This window comes from Mobula hypostoma, chromosome 9 (assembly GCF_963921235.1).
Source record: "Mobula hypostoma chromosome 9, sMobHyp1.1, whole genome shotgun sequence".
NCBI classification, from domain to species: Eukaryota; Metazoa; Chordata; class Chondrichthyes; order Myliobatiformes; family Myliobatidae; genus Mobula; species Mobula hypostoma.
Window position 1 is genome coordinate 60,505,651 of NC_086105.1, and position 17,116 is coordinate 60,522,766.

The 17,116-nt window shown below is 45.8% G+C and overlaps 1 protein-coding gene across 2 annotated transcripts in view; it reads left to right on the forward strand.

Moving 5' to 3' along the window:
• The window catches only part of dcn (decorin), a 69,675-nt gene extending 53,748 nt beyond the window's left edge, over nt 1–15,927 (forward strand). For both annotated transcript variants that reach the window (XM_063059711.1, XM_063059712.1), the window contains exons 4-8: nt 206–419; nt 1,670–1,783; nt 10,317–10,410; nt 12,472–12,610; nt 15,148–15,927. In XM_063059711.1, coding sequence (XP_062915781.1) covers nt 206–419; nt 1,670–1,783; nt 10,317–10,410; nt 12,472–12,610; nt 15,148–15,342 — 756 coding nt within the window. In that variant the 3' untranslated portion in view covers nt 15,343–15,927. The remainder of the gene's footprint in view (nt 1–205; nt 420–1,669; nt 1,784–10,316; nt 10,411–12,471; nt 12,611–15,147) is intronic.
• The last annotated feature ends 1,189 nt before the right edge of the window (nt 15,928–17,116 follow it).

The window sequence follows — 17,116 nt, forward strand, 5'->3', positions numbered from 1 at the left end:
GTTGTATATGGTGACAAGTATATATTTTGATAATAAATTTACTTTGAACTTTGGATGTGAATGTATGGCTACAATTTACTCTATGCTTAAGTCATGATTTTTAAGGTGGTAGTGTTATTTTTGTGGAACAGATTGTACTCAAGCCAAGGAAAATGGTAGTTTGGCATGGCAAGATTTATTTTGATTGGCTCTCCTCCTCTTGCAGGCCTTAATCTTGGTTAACAACAAGATCAGCACAGTTCATCCCAAAGCTTTTGCCCCTCTGGTAAAGTTACAGAGACTGTACCTGTCCAAGAACCTTCTGAAGGAGATCCCAATCAACATGCCTTCCTCGCTCCAAGAGCTGCGTGTCCACGAGAACGAGATCACCAAAGTGAAGAAGAACACCTTTGACAATCTGTCAGAGGTCTACGCCTTGGGTATGGCACACTGCTTTCACCCTCACTGAGGTCAGGTTCAAACTCTCCTGATTCTCTCAAGCATTGGACCTCTGCACCATATTTGCCACCACTTTTAACTCTTGGTGTTTCCTGGGATGTTGTTTGAAGTGGGGGTGGGGGGGGAGGTGATCCATTTAAAGAACATGTCTTATATGAACTAGGGCTTTTCTCTTTGGAAAGAAAGAAGATGAGAGGTGACAACAGCAGTATACAAAAAGATAAGAGACATAGATTGAGTGAACAGCCACGCACTATTTCCCAGGACGGAAGTGGCTAATACCAGGGGTATAATTTTAGAATAATTGGAGGAAAGTATAGGCAGGATGTATGTTCTTTACACAGAGAGAGGTGGTTATGTGGAACACTCTAACAGGAGTGATGGTAAATACAGATACATTAGAGGCAATCAAGAAACTCTTAGATAGACACAGGGATGATAGAAAAATGGAAGGAAAGGTTTACAGGTTAATGAAAGAAGAAAGAAAGTAAGTTAAGTTTTATTTGTCATATGTACATAGAAGCATACAGTGAAACGTGTCATCTGCATCAAATCAAATCAGTGAGGATTGTGCTGGGCAGCTCATAATTTTCACCGTATTTCCAATGTCAACACAGTATGTCCACAACTCACTAACTTGTACGTCTTTGGAAGGTAGGAGGAACCAGAGCACCTGGAGGAAACCCCTGTGGCCTCGGGGAGAACGTACATACAGTGTCAATTCCTTACAGACAGTGACAGGAATTGACCCCCGGTCATTAGTGCTGACTGCTATGCAGTAAGAAGATAGATCAATTTAGAGGTTAAAGATTAGCTTTATCTGTCATGCGCATTTCGAAGCACAAGGTGAAATGTGTTGTTTTATTCCCACGACCAACCCAGAACAAGGACGTGTTGGTGGCAGCCTGCAAGTGTTGGCATGCTTACAATGCCTACATAGTGTGTCCACAACTTACCAACTCTAACCCTAACCACACGTCCTTGGAGCCTAAGAGGAAACCATAGCACCTGGAAGAAACCCATATGGTCACGGGGGAACCTACAGACAGCGGTGGGAATGGAACGGCCAAACCTGGTACTGTAAATCGACGTGCTACTCAGCATGCAACTCTGCCATCAGAGCAGATAAGTGGGAATAACCGGGTAATTCAAAGAGCAGGCAGGTGTTCCATGGACCAGAATGGCATCCTATGATTCTAATGTTTCTTTTCGATTGTTTCTCACTCCTCAGAAATGGGCAGCAACCCCCTGAAGAACTCTGGCATTGACAGTGGGGCTTTTAAGGGCCTGAAGAAGCTTTCCTTCATTCGACTGTCAGATTCCGATCTGACAGCAATTCCCAAAGGTAATTAGAGAGCGGGGCTGTAAAAACAACACCGTAACTGAGCTCAAAGGGGTTGGTGTGTCCATTTGGAACCGTGGTGTGTTTGTACTCCTGAGCTCAGGAGTACATTGGTTGCTGCACATGTTGGAGAGGTGGGGAGGGAGCCGGGGGGGCGGGGAGGGAGTGAGGGAGCCAGGTCAAGGAGGGAGTGAGTAAGCCCGTGTGGGGAGGGAGTGAGGGAGCCAGGGATGGGAGGGAGTGAGGGAGCCGGGGTGGGAAGTGAGTGAGTGAGCAGGAGTGTGGAGGGAGTGAGGGAGCCGGGGGAGGGAGGCAGTGAGAAAGTTGCAGTGGGATGGGAACCTGGACAGGGAGGGGCTGAGGGATCTCAAGTGAGGAAGATCAGGGAACTGAAGCAGAGTGGGGAAGGTTATAAACAGTTAATAGCCAAGTTCAAAATCATTTAGAGTTTTTAATGAGGATTTAGGCAAGACATGACTGACTTGGGGAAATTGGCAGAAGAAGCTTTGAAAGGTCTCTGGAACCTGTGCCAGGAAGGGTGGAGGAAGCAGGTTTCACCCAAGGCTCTGCCTGATGCTTTATACTGATCGAAACTCCATCTTGGGAATCGTCCAATCACACTTCTTCAGGTGGAGTTGAGAGGTCATTCACCACGGGTCAAATTATCATATGCCACAGGAATGCAGGTTACTTTACTGGTCCTTTGTAGTTTTAAGGCATTTTAAACAAATTTGTCCCAAATGGAAACCACACTATACTGTGTATTTATTTGAATCAATTTTCCTGTCAGCAGCACAAGTCCTGTAGGAAACCTGTTAAATGTTTGGCATCTTTTTGGAGCCATTTAGTTTACAGTACTTTGGTGTCGTTTCAGACACCTGGATCGAGCTTCAAAGTCCCTGACACCCGCCTTCACTGGCATTAAGGCTCAGTAGAATGATTCCAGGAATGAAAGGGTTAACACATTAGGAAGTTTTGATCGCTCTGGGCCTGTACTCGCTGGAGTTTAGAAGAATGAGGGGGATCTCACTGAAACCTATCAAATATTTAAAGGCAAACAACAGGAATTCTGCAGATGCTGGAAATTCAAGCAACATACATCAAAGTTGCTGGTGAACGCAGCAGGCCAGGCAGCATCTATAGGAAGAGGCGCAGTCGACGTTTCAGGCCGAGATCCTTCGTCAGGACTAACTGAAGGAAGAGTGAGTAAGGGATTTGAAAGCTGGAGGGGGAGGGGGAGATGCAAAATGATAGGAGAAGACAGGAGGGGGAGGGATGGAGCCGAGAGCTGGACAGGTGATAGGCAGAAGGGGATACGAGAGGATCATGGGACAGGAGGTCCGGGAAGAAAGACGGGGGGGGGTGACCCAGAGGATGGGCAAGAGGTATATTCAGAGGGACAGAGGGAGAAAAAGGAGAGTGAGAGAAAGAATGTGTGCATTAAAAAGAGTAACAGATGGGGTACGAGGGGGAGGTGGGGCCTAGCGGAAGTTAGAGAAGTCAATGTTCATGCCATCAGGTTGGAGGCTACCCAGACGGAATATAAGGTGTTGTTCCTCCAACCTGAGTGTGGCTTCATCTTTACAGTAGAGGAGGCCGTGGATAGACATGTCAGAATGGGAATGGGATGTGGAATTAAAATGTGTGGCCACTGGGAGATCCTGCTTTCTCTGGCGGACAGAGCGTAGATGTTCAGCAAAGCGGTCTCCCAGTCTGCGTCGGGTCTCACCAATATATAAAAGGCCACATCGGGAGCACCGGACGCAGTATATCACCCCAGTCGACTCACAGGTGAAGTGATGCCTCACCTGGAAGGACTGTTTGGGGCCCTGAATGGTGGTAAGGGAGGAAGTGTAAGGGCATGTGTAGCACTTGTTCCGCTTACACGGATAAGGGCCAGGAGGGAGATCAGTGGGGAGGGATGGGGGGGACGAATGGACAAGGGAGTTGTGTAGGGAGCGATCCCTGCGGAATGCAGAGAGAGGCGGGGAGGGAAAGATATGCTTAGTGGTGGGATCCCGTTGGAGGTGGCGGAAGTTACGGAGAATAATATGTTGGACCCGGAGGCTGGTGGGGTGGTAGGTGAGGACCAGGGGAACCCTATTCCTAGTGGGGTGGTGGGAGGATGGAGTGAGAGCAGATGTACGTGAAATGGGGGAGATGCGTTTAAGAGCAGAGTTGATAGTGGAGGAAGGGAAGCCCCTTTCTTTAAAAAATGAAGACATCTCCCTCGTCCTAGAATGAAAAGCCTCATCCTGAGAGTAGATGCGGCGGAGACGGAGGAATTGCGAGAAGGGGATGGCGTTTTTGCAAGAGATAGGGTGAGAAGAGGAATAGTCCAGATAGTTGTGAGAGTCAGTAGGCTTATAGTAGACATCAGTGGATAAGCTGTCTCCAGAGACAGAGACAGAAAGATCTAGAAAGGGGAGGGAGGTGTCAGAAATGGACCAGGTAAACTTGAGGGCAGGGTGAAAGTTGGAGGCAAAGTTAATAAAGTTAACGAGTTCTGCATGCGTGCAGGAAGCAGCGCCAATGCAGTCGTCGATGTAGCGAAGGAAAAGTGGGGGACAGATACCAGAATAGGCACGGAACATAGATTGTTCCACAAACCCAACAAAAAGGCAGGCATAGCTAGGACCCATACGGGTGCCCATAGCTACACCTTTAGTTTGGAGGAAATGGGAGGAGCAAAAGGAGAAATTATTAAGAGTAAGGACTAATTCTGCTAGACGGAGCAGAGTGGTGGTAGAGGGGAACTGATTAGGTCTGGAATCCAAAAAGAAGCGTAGAGCTTTGAGACCTTCCTGATGGGGGATGGAAGTATATAGGGACTGGACATCCAAGGTGAAAATAAAGCGGTGGGGGCCAGGGAACTTAAAATCATCGAAAAGTTTAAGAGCGTGAGAAGTGTCACGAACATAGGTCGGAAGGGATTGAACAAGGGGTGATAAAACAGTGTCGAGGTATGCAGAAACGAGTTCGGTGGGGCAGGAGCAAGCTGAGACAATAGGTCGGCCAGGACAGGCAGGTTTGTGGATCTTGGGTAGGAGGTAGAAACGGGAAGTGCAGGGTGTGGGAACTATAAGGTTGGTAGCAGTGGATGGGAGATCCCCTGAGCGGATAAAGTCATTGATAGTGTGGGAGACAATGGCCTGGTGCTCCTTAGTGGGGTCACGATCGAGGGGTAAATAAGAGGAGGTATCCGTGAGTTGTCGCTGTGCCTCGGCAAGGTAGAGGTCAGTACGCCAGACTACAACAAAAAATATTTAAAGGCCTAGACAGAGCAGATATGGAACAGATATTTTCTATGGGGGAGGGGGGATCTAGAACCAGAGGGCACATCCTCAGAATAGAGGAGTGTCCATTTAGAACAGAGATGAGGAGGGAGTTCTTTAGCCAGAGGGTTGTGAATTGCCACACATGGCTATGGATGCCAAATCACTGGGTAAATTTAAACCAGAGTTCTTGATTAGTGAGGGTGGCAAAGGTTACGGGGAGAAAGCAGGAGAATGGGGTTGAGAGGGAAATTAAATCAGCCATGATGGAATGGTGAGCAGACTTGATGGGCCGAATGGTCTAATTCTGCTCCTATGTCTTATGGTCTTCATTGAGATTGGCTATTTTCAGCTCTATGACATTTATATCCTTTCATAGATTGTCTGGCTGCATCCCTTCACCCCTGTCTTTGCTCCCTCCAGATCTGAATACTCCAATACACAGTCAACTCTATTTTCTACTGAGCCCTGTTCACCCACCGCACCTACCCTCACTTATCTTCAGTGTCTCAGGGTCTAGCAACCAATTTTTAAAACCATCATCCTTGATTTTAAATCCTTCTGTGGCTTCGAGCCCACCCACCTCTCTCCCCCTCCAACTGCACAAATTGATGAAGTCATTGTGTTCCTTCTGTGCTGGCCTTGTAGTCATTATTGGCAGTGCTTGAACTTAACCGTGCAGTTCTACTCACTTACCTAAGGAAAGATGGCAAATCAGAATGAAAAACGATTCGACATGGGCTTGTGGGACAAACCAGAGGGTGGTAGTAGAGAGCTGTCTCTCTGACTGGGGGCCTGTGACGAGTGGTGTACCGCAGTGAGCGGTGCTGGGTCCTTTGTTGTTTGTCATTTACATCAGTGATCTGGATAATAATGTGGTAAACTGGATCAGCAAGTTTGCAGACGACACCGAATTTGGGGGCATGGTGTAAAGTGAGGAAGGAAGTGGCAGATGGAAATTATTTCAGACAAGTGTGTAGTGTCCACTTTTGGAGGACAAACTAGGGTGGGACTGACACAGTGAATGGTATAGCACTGTGGAGTGTGGTAGAACAGATGGATCTGGGAATACAAACCCATAGTTCCTTGGAAATGGCGTCACAGGTAGATAGGCTCGAAAAGAGAACTCTTAGCACATTGGCCTTCATAACGCAAAGTCTTAAGTACAGGAGTAGGGATATTATGTTGAAATTATGTAGATGGTGAGACTTAATATGGAGTATTGTGCATAGTTCCGGTCACCTACCTACGGGAAAGATTGAAAAGGTCCAGAGGAAATTTACAAGGATGTTGCCGGGAATAGAGGACCTAATTTATAGGAAAAGGTAGAATAGGTTAAGACATTTTTCCCAGGAGCATGGGAGAATGATTTGATAGATGTATATAAAATTATAAGGGGTATAGGTAGGGTAAATGCAAGCAGGCTTTTTCCACTGAGGACAGGTGAGATTGAAACTAGAGGCCATAGGTTAAGGGTGAAATATGATGTGTTTAAGGGGGAGCTTTTTCACTTAGAGGGAGATGACAGTGTGGAACGAGCTGCCAGCTGAAGTGGTGGATGTGAACTTGATTTCAGCATTTAAGAGAAATTCGGATAGGTACACAGATGTGAGGGCTATGGTCCTGGTGCAGCTCGATTGGACCAGACAGAGTTATAGTTTGGCATGGACTAGATGGGACGGAGGGCCTGTTTCTGATCTGTGGTGTTCTATGATTCTAAATGATCTATCTGATTCTTAACAGCACTTTTTAAATTATGATGGGTGATTAGACAGTCCCAATATTTTCTGGGAGGGAGGGAGAGTAGGGTAACATAACTTTGAGAAAAGTACATAGTTCATAACCACCGACATTGAGTTGGGGTTTCACTTTAAGAGGCTGGTCTGACTTGACAACGTTGTTATGTAAGGATTTTAAGCGCACGTTTGGAGTTCAATAAAATGTGTTACGGGTTTCGTTAAACATAAAACACCTCACTCCGTTTTATTTGTGAAAACCTGCATTGGTGAGCCTGATGCTCTGTGATGATTCTAGAGTTATTGAACATGTCCGCCAATGCAGTTGCTGTGAAACTGCCAGGGTTTTGGGAGCAAAATGCCGTCACTTGGTTTGTACAACCTGAGGCTCAATTCACTCTGCAAGAATTTACCGCTGACAACACCAAACTCTGCCACATGGTAGTGTCACTCGGCAGTTCCATGGCTGCGAGAGCAGAGAGTCTATTTGAACACACGCCTGAACCCGCTAATACCGATCACTGTAAAACTCATCTATTACAACTGGCAACTGTGAAGGCTGAGTTTGCCAATATGGAACGACTTGGCATTGTACACTAGTCAAATATCCCCCGGGCTTTACCTCTCCATATGGTCCCTAAGTCCAATGGTGGTTGCTACCCATGTTGTGATTACAGATGCCTTAATGAGGCCACCACCCCTGAGTGTGGGCACGTGGCCAAGTGGTTAAGGCATTGGACTAGCGACCTGAAGGTCGTGAGTTCGAGCCCCAGCCGAAGCAACGTGTTGTGTCCTTGAGCAAGGCACTTAATCACACATTGCTCTGCGACGAACTGGTGCCAAGCTGTATGGGTCCTAATGTCCTTCCCTTGGACAACATTGGTGTCGTGGAGAGGGGAGGCTTGCAGCATGGGCAACTTCCTGTCTTCCATACAACCTTGCCCAGGCCTGCGCCCTGGAGAGTGAAGACTTTCCAAGCGCAGATCCACGGTCTCGCAAGAGTAACGGATGCCTTTAAAACCCCTGAATGTTACCCAGTTTCATACATCCAAGACTTTTCGGCATGTTTAGCCAGAAAGTTAATTTTTCCAAAGTCAATCTAGTTAGGGGCTTCCATTGGGTGCCTAGGTGCTCAGAGAACATTCTCAAAGTAGTTGTTAGTACCCCATTTGACATTTTTGAGCTTCTGCTCATGCTGTTTGGACTGAAAAATGCAGCACAGACTTTCCAATGGTTGATGGACTCTGTATTAAAAAAACGTAGATCTTCTTTTTGTTAACCTAGATCAGGGGTCCCAACCTTTTTTGCACCATGGACCAGTTTAATATTGACAATATTCTTGAGGACCGGCCGACGGGGGTGGGAGGGGTGTTAGTCAACAGTGGGTGTGACAGGGAATGAGGAAAGGTGCAGCTGTCTCATATCGTTTCATATCGCCAAATCATATTGTTTCCTCGCAGCCCGGTACCACGTGCTTTGCGGCCCGGTGGTTGGGGACCACTGACCTAGATGACATACTTGTCACCAGTGAGTACAAATCCAAACATGTATCTCACCTCCACATACTTTTCAAGGGCCTGAGCCACCACAGGTTGATTATTAACCCCATTAAATGCCAGTTTGGGTTGTCAACCATTGACTTTCTCAGCTATCACATCTCCACAGAAGTTGCGAAACCCCTCCCATCAAATGTAACGGCTATTATAGATTTCCCACTGCCCCACTCTACTAAAAAACTACAGGAATTTTCAGGCAGGGTGAACTTCTATCACCGCTTCATTCCATGAGCTGCTGAACTTATGCTTCCCCAGTACAGTGTGCTTAAAGGCAAAACCCCTCATCAAGTGCTTGACTGGTCAGCGGACATGACCAGGGCATTTGATGACACCAAACGAGCTCTCTCCAATGTAATGCTCCCCAAGGCACCCATAGCCATTACCACAGGCACTTCAGACTATGCTGTGGGTTCTGTGCACGAACAGTTGGTTGGAGGCGTGTGGCAGCCACTCGCCTTCTTCAGCCAGCACCTCCATCCCCCAAAGGAAGTGCAACACGTTTGACTGTCTCTATTAAGCAGCTCTGAGGGCTTCCCTGACTGATGAGTACTGGCATGATTGTCTCCCATGGGCCCTACTGCTCAAACTGCAGTCGTCCGTGGCTGAGTTGGTATACTGGCAGTCGTTACGAGTGCCAGGTGATTTCATTCCTAACACCACTACAGCTGGTCGACCCCTCAGCCGCGTTCCACCCTCCTCAGTAAATTCAATTCACTGGCATCTATTCCTACCTCCCATCATGGAATACAGCACTCTTGGGTTGCCGTTGACCCACATTCTGCCTCGGTGTTTTTCGTCCGCCATGACGCACACCAGCATCCCCTCAGGCCCCCTTACAGTGACCGATTCTGCATTTTGGAATGGGGAGAAAAGACTTCTATCTTAGATAAGAGGGGCAAACCGGAATGTATTTCAGTAGATCACCATAAACCGGCCCACCAGGATTTGGAGTATTCTGCTACCATACCCCTGCTGTCACGACGTGACGACGAATGTGTCAACACACCTCTGGATGAGCCAGAGGCACCTGCTATTCCTCTACCCATGGAACACAGGATCCGAGCCATACAGCTGGTCCAAGCCCCAGACAGGCTCACAATGTCGGTTTTAATGAATTCTGGGGGGGCCGGGGGGGGGGAATGGGGTGGGTTGCCGTCTAGGGTAATGCAATTGGGAAAAATATACATAATCCACAATCACCATCATTGAGTTGGGGTTTCACATTATGAGCTGGTTTGTTGTAGTGACGTTATTACATAAAGATTTTTAGCACACTTTTGTGTTTAGGTTTTGGAGTTCAGTAAAATGTGTTACAGGTTTCATTAAACATCAAACCCCTCACTTGGTTTTATTTGTGGAAACCTGCAGGAGCACATTAAGGGGGAGTGGAATTTCTTGTCCTATGATTCCACCAGTTGACGTCCCACCACTCTTTACTGGGCACACGCAGGAGTGGGGAATTCCACATCTCCGGAATGTTTCTGGAGCCACGGTTCAAAGTAAAATTATTATCAAACATTTTTATTGCTAACATTCACAGAAAAAATGAAATACAGTAACTTTTACAAAATCCTGTACATAAACAGACAAATACGGACAAACAACTAATGTGCAAAAGATAAACTGGGCAAATAAAAATAGTAACAGGAGCATGTGTTGTAAAGAGCCCTTGAAAATGAGTTGTCAGATCAAGGGGCAAAGTTTACGGCTGAACCTCCAGTTCTATAGTCGCACCTCGTTCATTCTGGATAAACACACACAAAACACTGGAGGAGCTCTCCAGGTCAGGAGAGGAATAAAGAGCTGACGTGGGCTGAGACCCTTCAAAATGACTTCATGAAGAAGGGTCTTGACCTGAAATGTTGGTGCTTTATTACTCTCTATAGATGCTGCCTGATCTGTTACTCTGGATTTCCAGTATCCGCGGAATCTCTTGTATTCATTTTTCATAATTTCTCTTCCCAACTAGACCTCCCAAGTTCCCTGTCTGAAATTCATCTGGATGGTAATAAAATCACTCGGGTGAAAGCTGATTCTCTGAAGGGTCTCCACAACTTGGTCAGGTAAGCTGAAACTCGAGCGCACTATCTATATGTGTTCACTGATGTACCTTCTTCCAAATTTCATTTCATAATCGTTGTGGCTTCTTTGCTTCTAGCCTATTTTCCCCTGTGGCACCCCTGCTCCCTGTTAATGTTTATAAAGCATTAAATGACGGAAGCTGGAGTGGGTGTGTTTCACAAAGATCAAAGTCAAAGTCAGAGTAAATTTACTATCAACAGATGTATATGTCACCATGAGATTCATTTTTAGCAGGCTTTTACAGGAAAGTAAAGAAATGCCGTAGAATTTATGGTAAACTGTACATATAGACTGACAGTCAATGTGCAGAAGACAATGTGCAAACTCTGCTCAGTGGTGGGGAGGGCTTTTCCTGTGATGGACCGGGCTGTATCCATCACTTTCTATAGTCTTTTCCATCGCTGGGCATTGGTGTTTCCATACCAGGCTGTGATCCAACTAATTAAGATCCTCTCCTCTGTGTATCTACAGAGGTTTACCAAAGTTTTAGGTGACCTGCTGAATCCACACAAACTTCTGAGGAAGTAGGTTATTTAAGAGGGTATCATCAATATCCAGCCCACTGCTCAGGAAACCAGGCAAGTGGCTCACTCTAGGATCTTTATTTTTTTTTAATTTTTTCATGATTTGTGAGAATTGCTTCCAAAATCAATGTATCGCTACTTGCCCTTGAAATGAATGTCAGATCGGTGAAGATCTGAGAAAGGTCAAAGAAAGTGAAAATCTGGAAGATGTCATCGTCGAAAGCATTGTATAATGGTAGTCCATTATCTGCACTGAGTTTGCTCATTGTATACACTGGATGAATTCCTGTCAATAACTTTTATGAACTAATACAAAGTTTTATATTACTCTCATACCATCGGTAATGTTCTAATTCAATCTGTATTTCATTTAAATACATCATTTGTTACTCAGTTTGTGTTTTAAACCTTTTTCACTATTTCCATGAAAATTCTACTTATTGGGGCAGACCCTTAATTGGGCCAAAATGTTTTCCAATTAACCAGAATCCACAGTGTTATTTATTTATTTATTACTAACTTTTGGGATCTTCTTTTGCACATTTTTGCTTACCAGTTTTTTGTTTGTTCTACTGTATTTCTTCTCTCTATTGTGAATGCCTGCAAGAAAACGGATCTCAGGGTAGTATTTGGTGACATATACGTACTTTGATGATAGGTTTACTTTGAACTTTGAATTTTTTTATAATCTGTAGATTGACTTTCACTATTGCAGATACAAGATTTTTCAGTACAGATTTTATTTAAATTATTAAAATGCCTGGAACTAGAAGGGGTCTCTGTCCTGGTAATTGGATGTGTGTCACTGATCCAGTAACGTAACCCTCATGTTAGCACACCCTGTAGTTACCTCTGCGTAAGGCACATGGGATGGACGGGAATATCAAAAGGCAAGGGAAAGGGGCCCCTGTGGAGAGAACCCCTTTCTTTATTCAAGATGTGTGGCCTTCACAGGCTGAGCTGGCGTTTAATTGTGTGTTCCTTCATGCCCTGAGAAGGTGCTGGCGAGTTGCTTTCTTGAACCGCTGCGATGAAAGTTGGCTACCGGTTCATTGCAGTCACGTGTACAGCGAAAAGCTTGGCGTCCACACGGCTGATTTCACGGTAACAGTGCAGTGAGACAGTACAAAGGGAAACAGTAACTGAATGATGAATATTATGCTACTGTTGTGAAGGAAATAGATAATGAGGTCTACAACAAGGTCACAGCTAGGTAATAAGGTGCAAGATCATAATGAAGTAGACTATGAGGTCAAGAATCCATCTTATCATACTGGGAAATACTTAATAGTCTTTTAACAGGAGGGCGGTAGCTGACCTTGAGTCTGATTGCACATAATTTTAGGTTTTTGTATCTTCTGCCCAATCAGAGGGTGGGGAAAAGAAAATGTTCGGGATGGAGAAGGTTCGTGATAATGCTGGCTGCTGTCCCGCAACAGTGTGATTGCCTCTTGGTGATCGACCTGCAGGCCCTTGTGATGTGAACAGCACTGATCCAATTGACTCTCACCACCACAGGCTGGGTCTGAGCTTCAATGAGATTGCCACTGTGGACAATGGTTCCCTCGACAACGCACCGTACCTGCGAGAGCTGCACATGGACAACAATGCCCTTCTCAGAGTGCCCGCTGGCCTGGCCGACCATCGATACATACAGGTACACGGTGCTCAGTCTGAGAGATAACTACGTCATTTGCCCTGAGTGATGGATCTTGCTGTCCCATTACTCATTACTTTCATGAGTAATACCACATGAAAACAGGCTGTCTGGCCCAATTTGTCTATACTGACCACAGTGCCCACCAAGCGAGTGCCATTTCCCCCTGCTTGGCCTAATCCCCACCTTTCCATGTACTTAACGAGATGTGAACACAAGAGATTCTGCAGATGCTGCAAATCCAGAGTACACACACAAAATGCTGGAGGAACTCAGCAGGCCAGGCAGCATCTATGGAGAGGAATAAACTGTCAAAGTTTTGGGTCAAGACCCATCAGCACATCTAGATGTCTAATTATTGAAATGGCTTTTAAATGCTGTATTGTACCTGCCCCAATCACTTCCTATGGCAGCTCGTTCCATATATTCACCACCCTCTTGCATGAAGACGTTGCCCCTCAGGCCCCTTATAAATTTTTCAGTTCTCACTTTAGGCCTTTACCCACCACTTTTTAGATCAAAGATTAGCTTTATTTGTCACATGGACATCGAAATGTACAGTGAAATATGTCATTTACGTCAAATCAAGTCAGAGAGGATTTACGAGGCAGCCCTCTAGCGTCACCCAGCTTCCAGTGCCAACCTAGCGTGTCCTCAACTCACTCGCCCTGACGGTACATTTTTGGAATGTGGCAGGAGACTGGAGCACCTGGATGAAATCCACACGCTCACCGGGAGAACACACAGATTCCTTACGGACAGTGGTGCTATTAAATGTGATCTTACAGCTGCCATTATAAAGTATTGCACTAACCACCTCACTACTGTGCCGGCCCCCTTCCCTGGGAAAAATATCACCTGCCCTGGGAAAAATACTACCATGTATTCACCCTTCATGATTTTATAAACCTGTATATGCTCACCCCTCACTCTCCTACATCTCGAAGAGGCCTTTTATTCCCAGGGTGGGAATGGCTAACACAAAGGGGCGTAACTCTATGCTGATTGGAGGAAAGTATAGAGGAAATTCAGAGGTAGGTGATTTTACACAGAAAGTGGTTGCTGCCAGGGATGGTGGTAAAGGCAGATACATTTAAGAGACCCGTAGACAGGCAGACGGATGAAAGAAAAATGAAGGGTAATGTAGGAGGGAGGGAAGTTGTTGCATACTCAATAAATCAAATAACCATAACAGAATCAATGAAAGACCGTACCAACAGGGCAGACACCCAGCGTGCAAGAGACAACACACTGTGCAAATGCAAAGAAAAAAAGGATAAAATAATAATAAATAAAAAGCAATAAATATTGACAACCTGTGCTGAAGAGTCTATGAAAATGAGTCAATAGGTTGTGGGAACAGTTCAGTTTTGGGGCAAGTGAAGTTGAGTGAAGTTATCCCTTATGTTCAAGAGCCTGATGGCTGAGGGGTACTGACAGTTCCTGAACCTGGCGGTCTGAGTCCCAAGAGAGCATGGTCTGGGTGGAGGGGGTCCCTGATGATGGATGCTGCTTTCCTGCGACATCGCTCCGTGTAGATGTGCTCAATGGTGGGGAGGGCTATTGCAAGGCAACCAAAACTGTACACTATACTCCAAGTGTGGTTTCACCAACATCCCATACCAATTGATTCTTTGATTATTTTAAGATTGTTTTAAATTGTACATCTTTAGAGTCACACAGCACCAAAACAGGCCCTTTGGTCCGTCGTGTTAAAGCTAAACGTTATATACCCAACGAGATATGGGTCAGAGGGTCAGGAAATTATGTTGCAGCTTTATAGAACTCTAGTTAGGCCACCTCGGGGGTATAGTATTCAATTCTGGTTGTCTTATACGGGAAGGAATATTGAGTCTTTGGAGAGGGTGCAGAGGAGACCTACCAGGATGCTGTTTGTCTTAGAAAGTGTGTCTTATGAGGATAGGCTGTGTGAGATGGGGCTTTTCTGTTTGGAGCAAAGGAGGATGAGAGATGATTTAGTCGAGGTGTGTAAGATGATAACAGGTATAGACAGCCAGTGTCTTTTTCCCTGGGCAGAATATGAGAAGGGATAATTTTAAGGGGATCGGAGGAAAAGGAGTGGATATCAGAAGTTGGACATTTACACAGAGTGGTGGGTGTGTGGAATGCGTTGCCAGGGTGATGACAGTGGCAAATACATTAGGGCATTTAAGAGACACATTCATGAAGGAATAATGGAGAACTATGGGAGTGGGAACGGTATGTCACCATCACTCAGGTTAGGCCACATCTGCAGTGTTGCATTCTTTTCTAGTTGCCCCGTTAGAGGAAGGGTGGGGAGGCTTTGGAAAAGGTGCAGAAGCTGCTTGCCAGCATGCTGCCTGGATTAGAGGGTGTGCTATGAAGAGCATTTGAGCACACTGGAGTTGTTTTCTCTGCAGTGCCAGAGGCTGAGGGGAGACCTGATAAAAGATTATTAGATTATGACCAAAGATAGAGACACTAGTGCATTGCCCGATATCAATGTACAGCCTTTCATTATTTAGTTATGCTCTTCTTCCACTTTTCCCCCACAGGTGGTTTACCTCCACAACAACCTGATTATGAGTGTGCACGTTAACGACTTCTGTGGCCAGGATTACTACGCCAAGAAGAACTTGTACTCAGGGATTAGCCTCTTCAACAACCCTGTCCCTTACTGGGAGATCCAGCCAATCACGTTCCGCTGTGCCACGAATCGAGCGGCCATCCAGCTCGGCAACTTCAAGTAAAGGTTGCCCCAGGCCTCCCCAGACCCCGTCGTCTGCGAGAAGGAAACGCTGAATATCTCTCGCATGATGCCTTTGAAAACAAAAGTCCCGAGAACGATCATTAGATTCAACCCTGGCTTAATCCCAAAAGGCAACTGCTACTAAAACAACCTCCATTATTCTCAGATAGTTCTAGAAACTTGCACCTCCTCACTCTTTGTCCTCTTGCCTGTCAGCGTACTCTACCGCGCACGGGCATGTCTCTGTCACGCGGTCCGATTGCGGTCCACCACCAGCGAGTAATTTATTGTCCACTGTGGTGACTATCTGGCAGTCAGACGCTGTACGTCATGGTTCCTCTTTACCGTCCCAGGACAATGAGCCATTTCATCATCCTCGGAAGCATAACTTCAGCAAACTTATAACAGAACCCCGTTAGACTTCCTTCTGTCCTTGTTTCACAGTGAGAGTCTTTGCGCACGCTGGAAAGGGGGAGGTGAGCACGGGTTTTGACTGTCAATTTTCTTTTTGTAAACTCTCTGTATCATAAACAGCATGTCGGTGCTTATGCATCCAAAGTGATACCAAGACTAAATATATTTTAAGCTCCAGGCTCTTTTGTTCATTTATTTTAAAATGGAGGTGGGTTCTTACACCACAGCTTGACTTTATATTCCTTGAGTAGGCAGCAGGGCACTCCGCTAGTCTGTACAACAAGCAAGTCTGTAAGGAGTTTGTACATTCTCCCCGTGATGGTGTGGATTTCCTCAGCGTGCTCCAGTTTCCTCCCACAGTTCAAGGACGTATCGGTTGTTAGGTCAATTGGTCATTGTAAATTGTCCTGTGAGCAGGCTAGGGTTAACTTGGGGGTTGCTGAGTGGCATGGCTGTAAGGGACACAAGGGCCTCTTCCACCCTTTATCTCGATAAATAAATAAACAAAATGAGGAATATTGGCTTCTCGCAAACTCATCTTCCACCGGCATATTGGCAGGAGTTGGAGACAAGAGTGAGGCTGAGGCTCAGAGTAAAGGGATGTCCCTTTAAAACTGAGATGGGAAACAATTGCTTTAGCCAGGGAGCAGTGAATCTGTGAATTCACCGGGTTGTGGAGCCCAAGTTATTTAAGGCAGAGACCCATAGGTTCTTGATTGGTATAAAATTACTACGAATTACAAAATAAATATAGTCTATAAAAAGTAATAACAGGGTAGAGCTCATGAACCATTAATACTTCTGTTTAATGGAGGGGAAGAAGCTGTTTCTAAATCATTGAGTTTGGGTCTTCAGACGCCTGTACCTCCTCCCCGGTGGTGGTAATGAAAAGAGGGCATGCCCAGACAGTGGGGACCGCGATGGTGGATGCCACTTTCCACTCGTTGATGGTGAGAAGGGCTGTGCCCGTACTGGAACAGGTTGAGTGTACAACCCGTTGTAGCCTCTTGCCATCTTGCGCACTGGAGTCTCTACACTGGGCTGCGATGTACCAGTCACGATGCTCTCCAACTCTGCATCTACAGACATTTGCAAGTGTCTTCTGTGATGTACTGGATCCTCCAGAGAGGAAGGGGTTTAAAAAATCAGCCATGATTGAATGGCACAGGAGACTCGAGGGGCTGAATGGCCTAGTTTTGTTCCTGTGTCTTACTGTCTTACAGTGAGTCCACAGAATATACCTTCCCAAGTATTTTGACACAGTACAAAAGTCCTTTGGATAAATCACAACAAATAAATGTATTAAATCACAGCCATGTAAGTAAAATACACCAACTAACTCACTTGTTTGCAAGCACGGT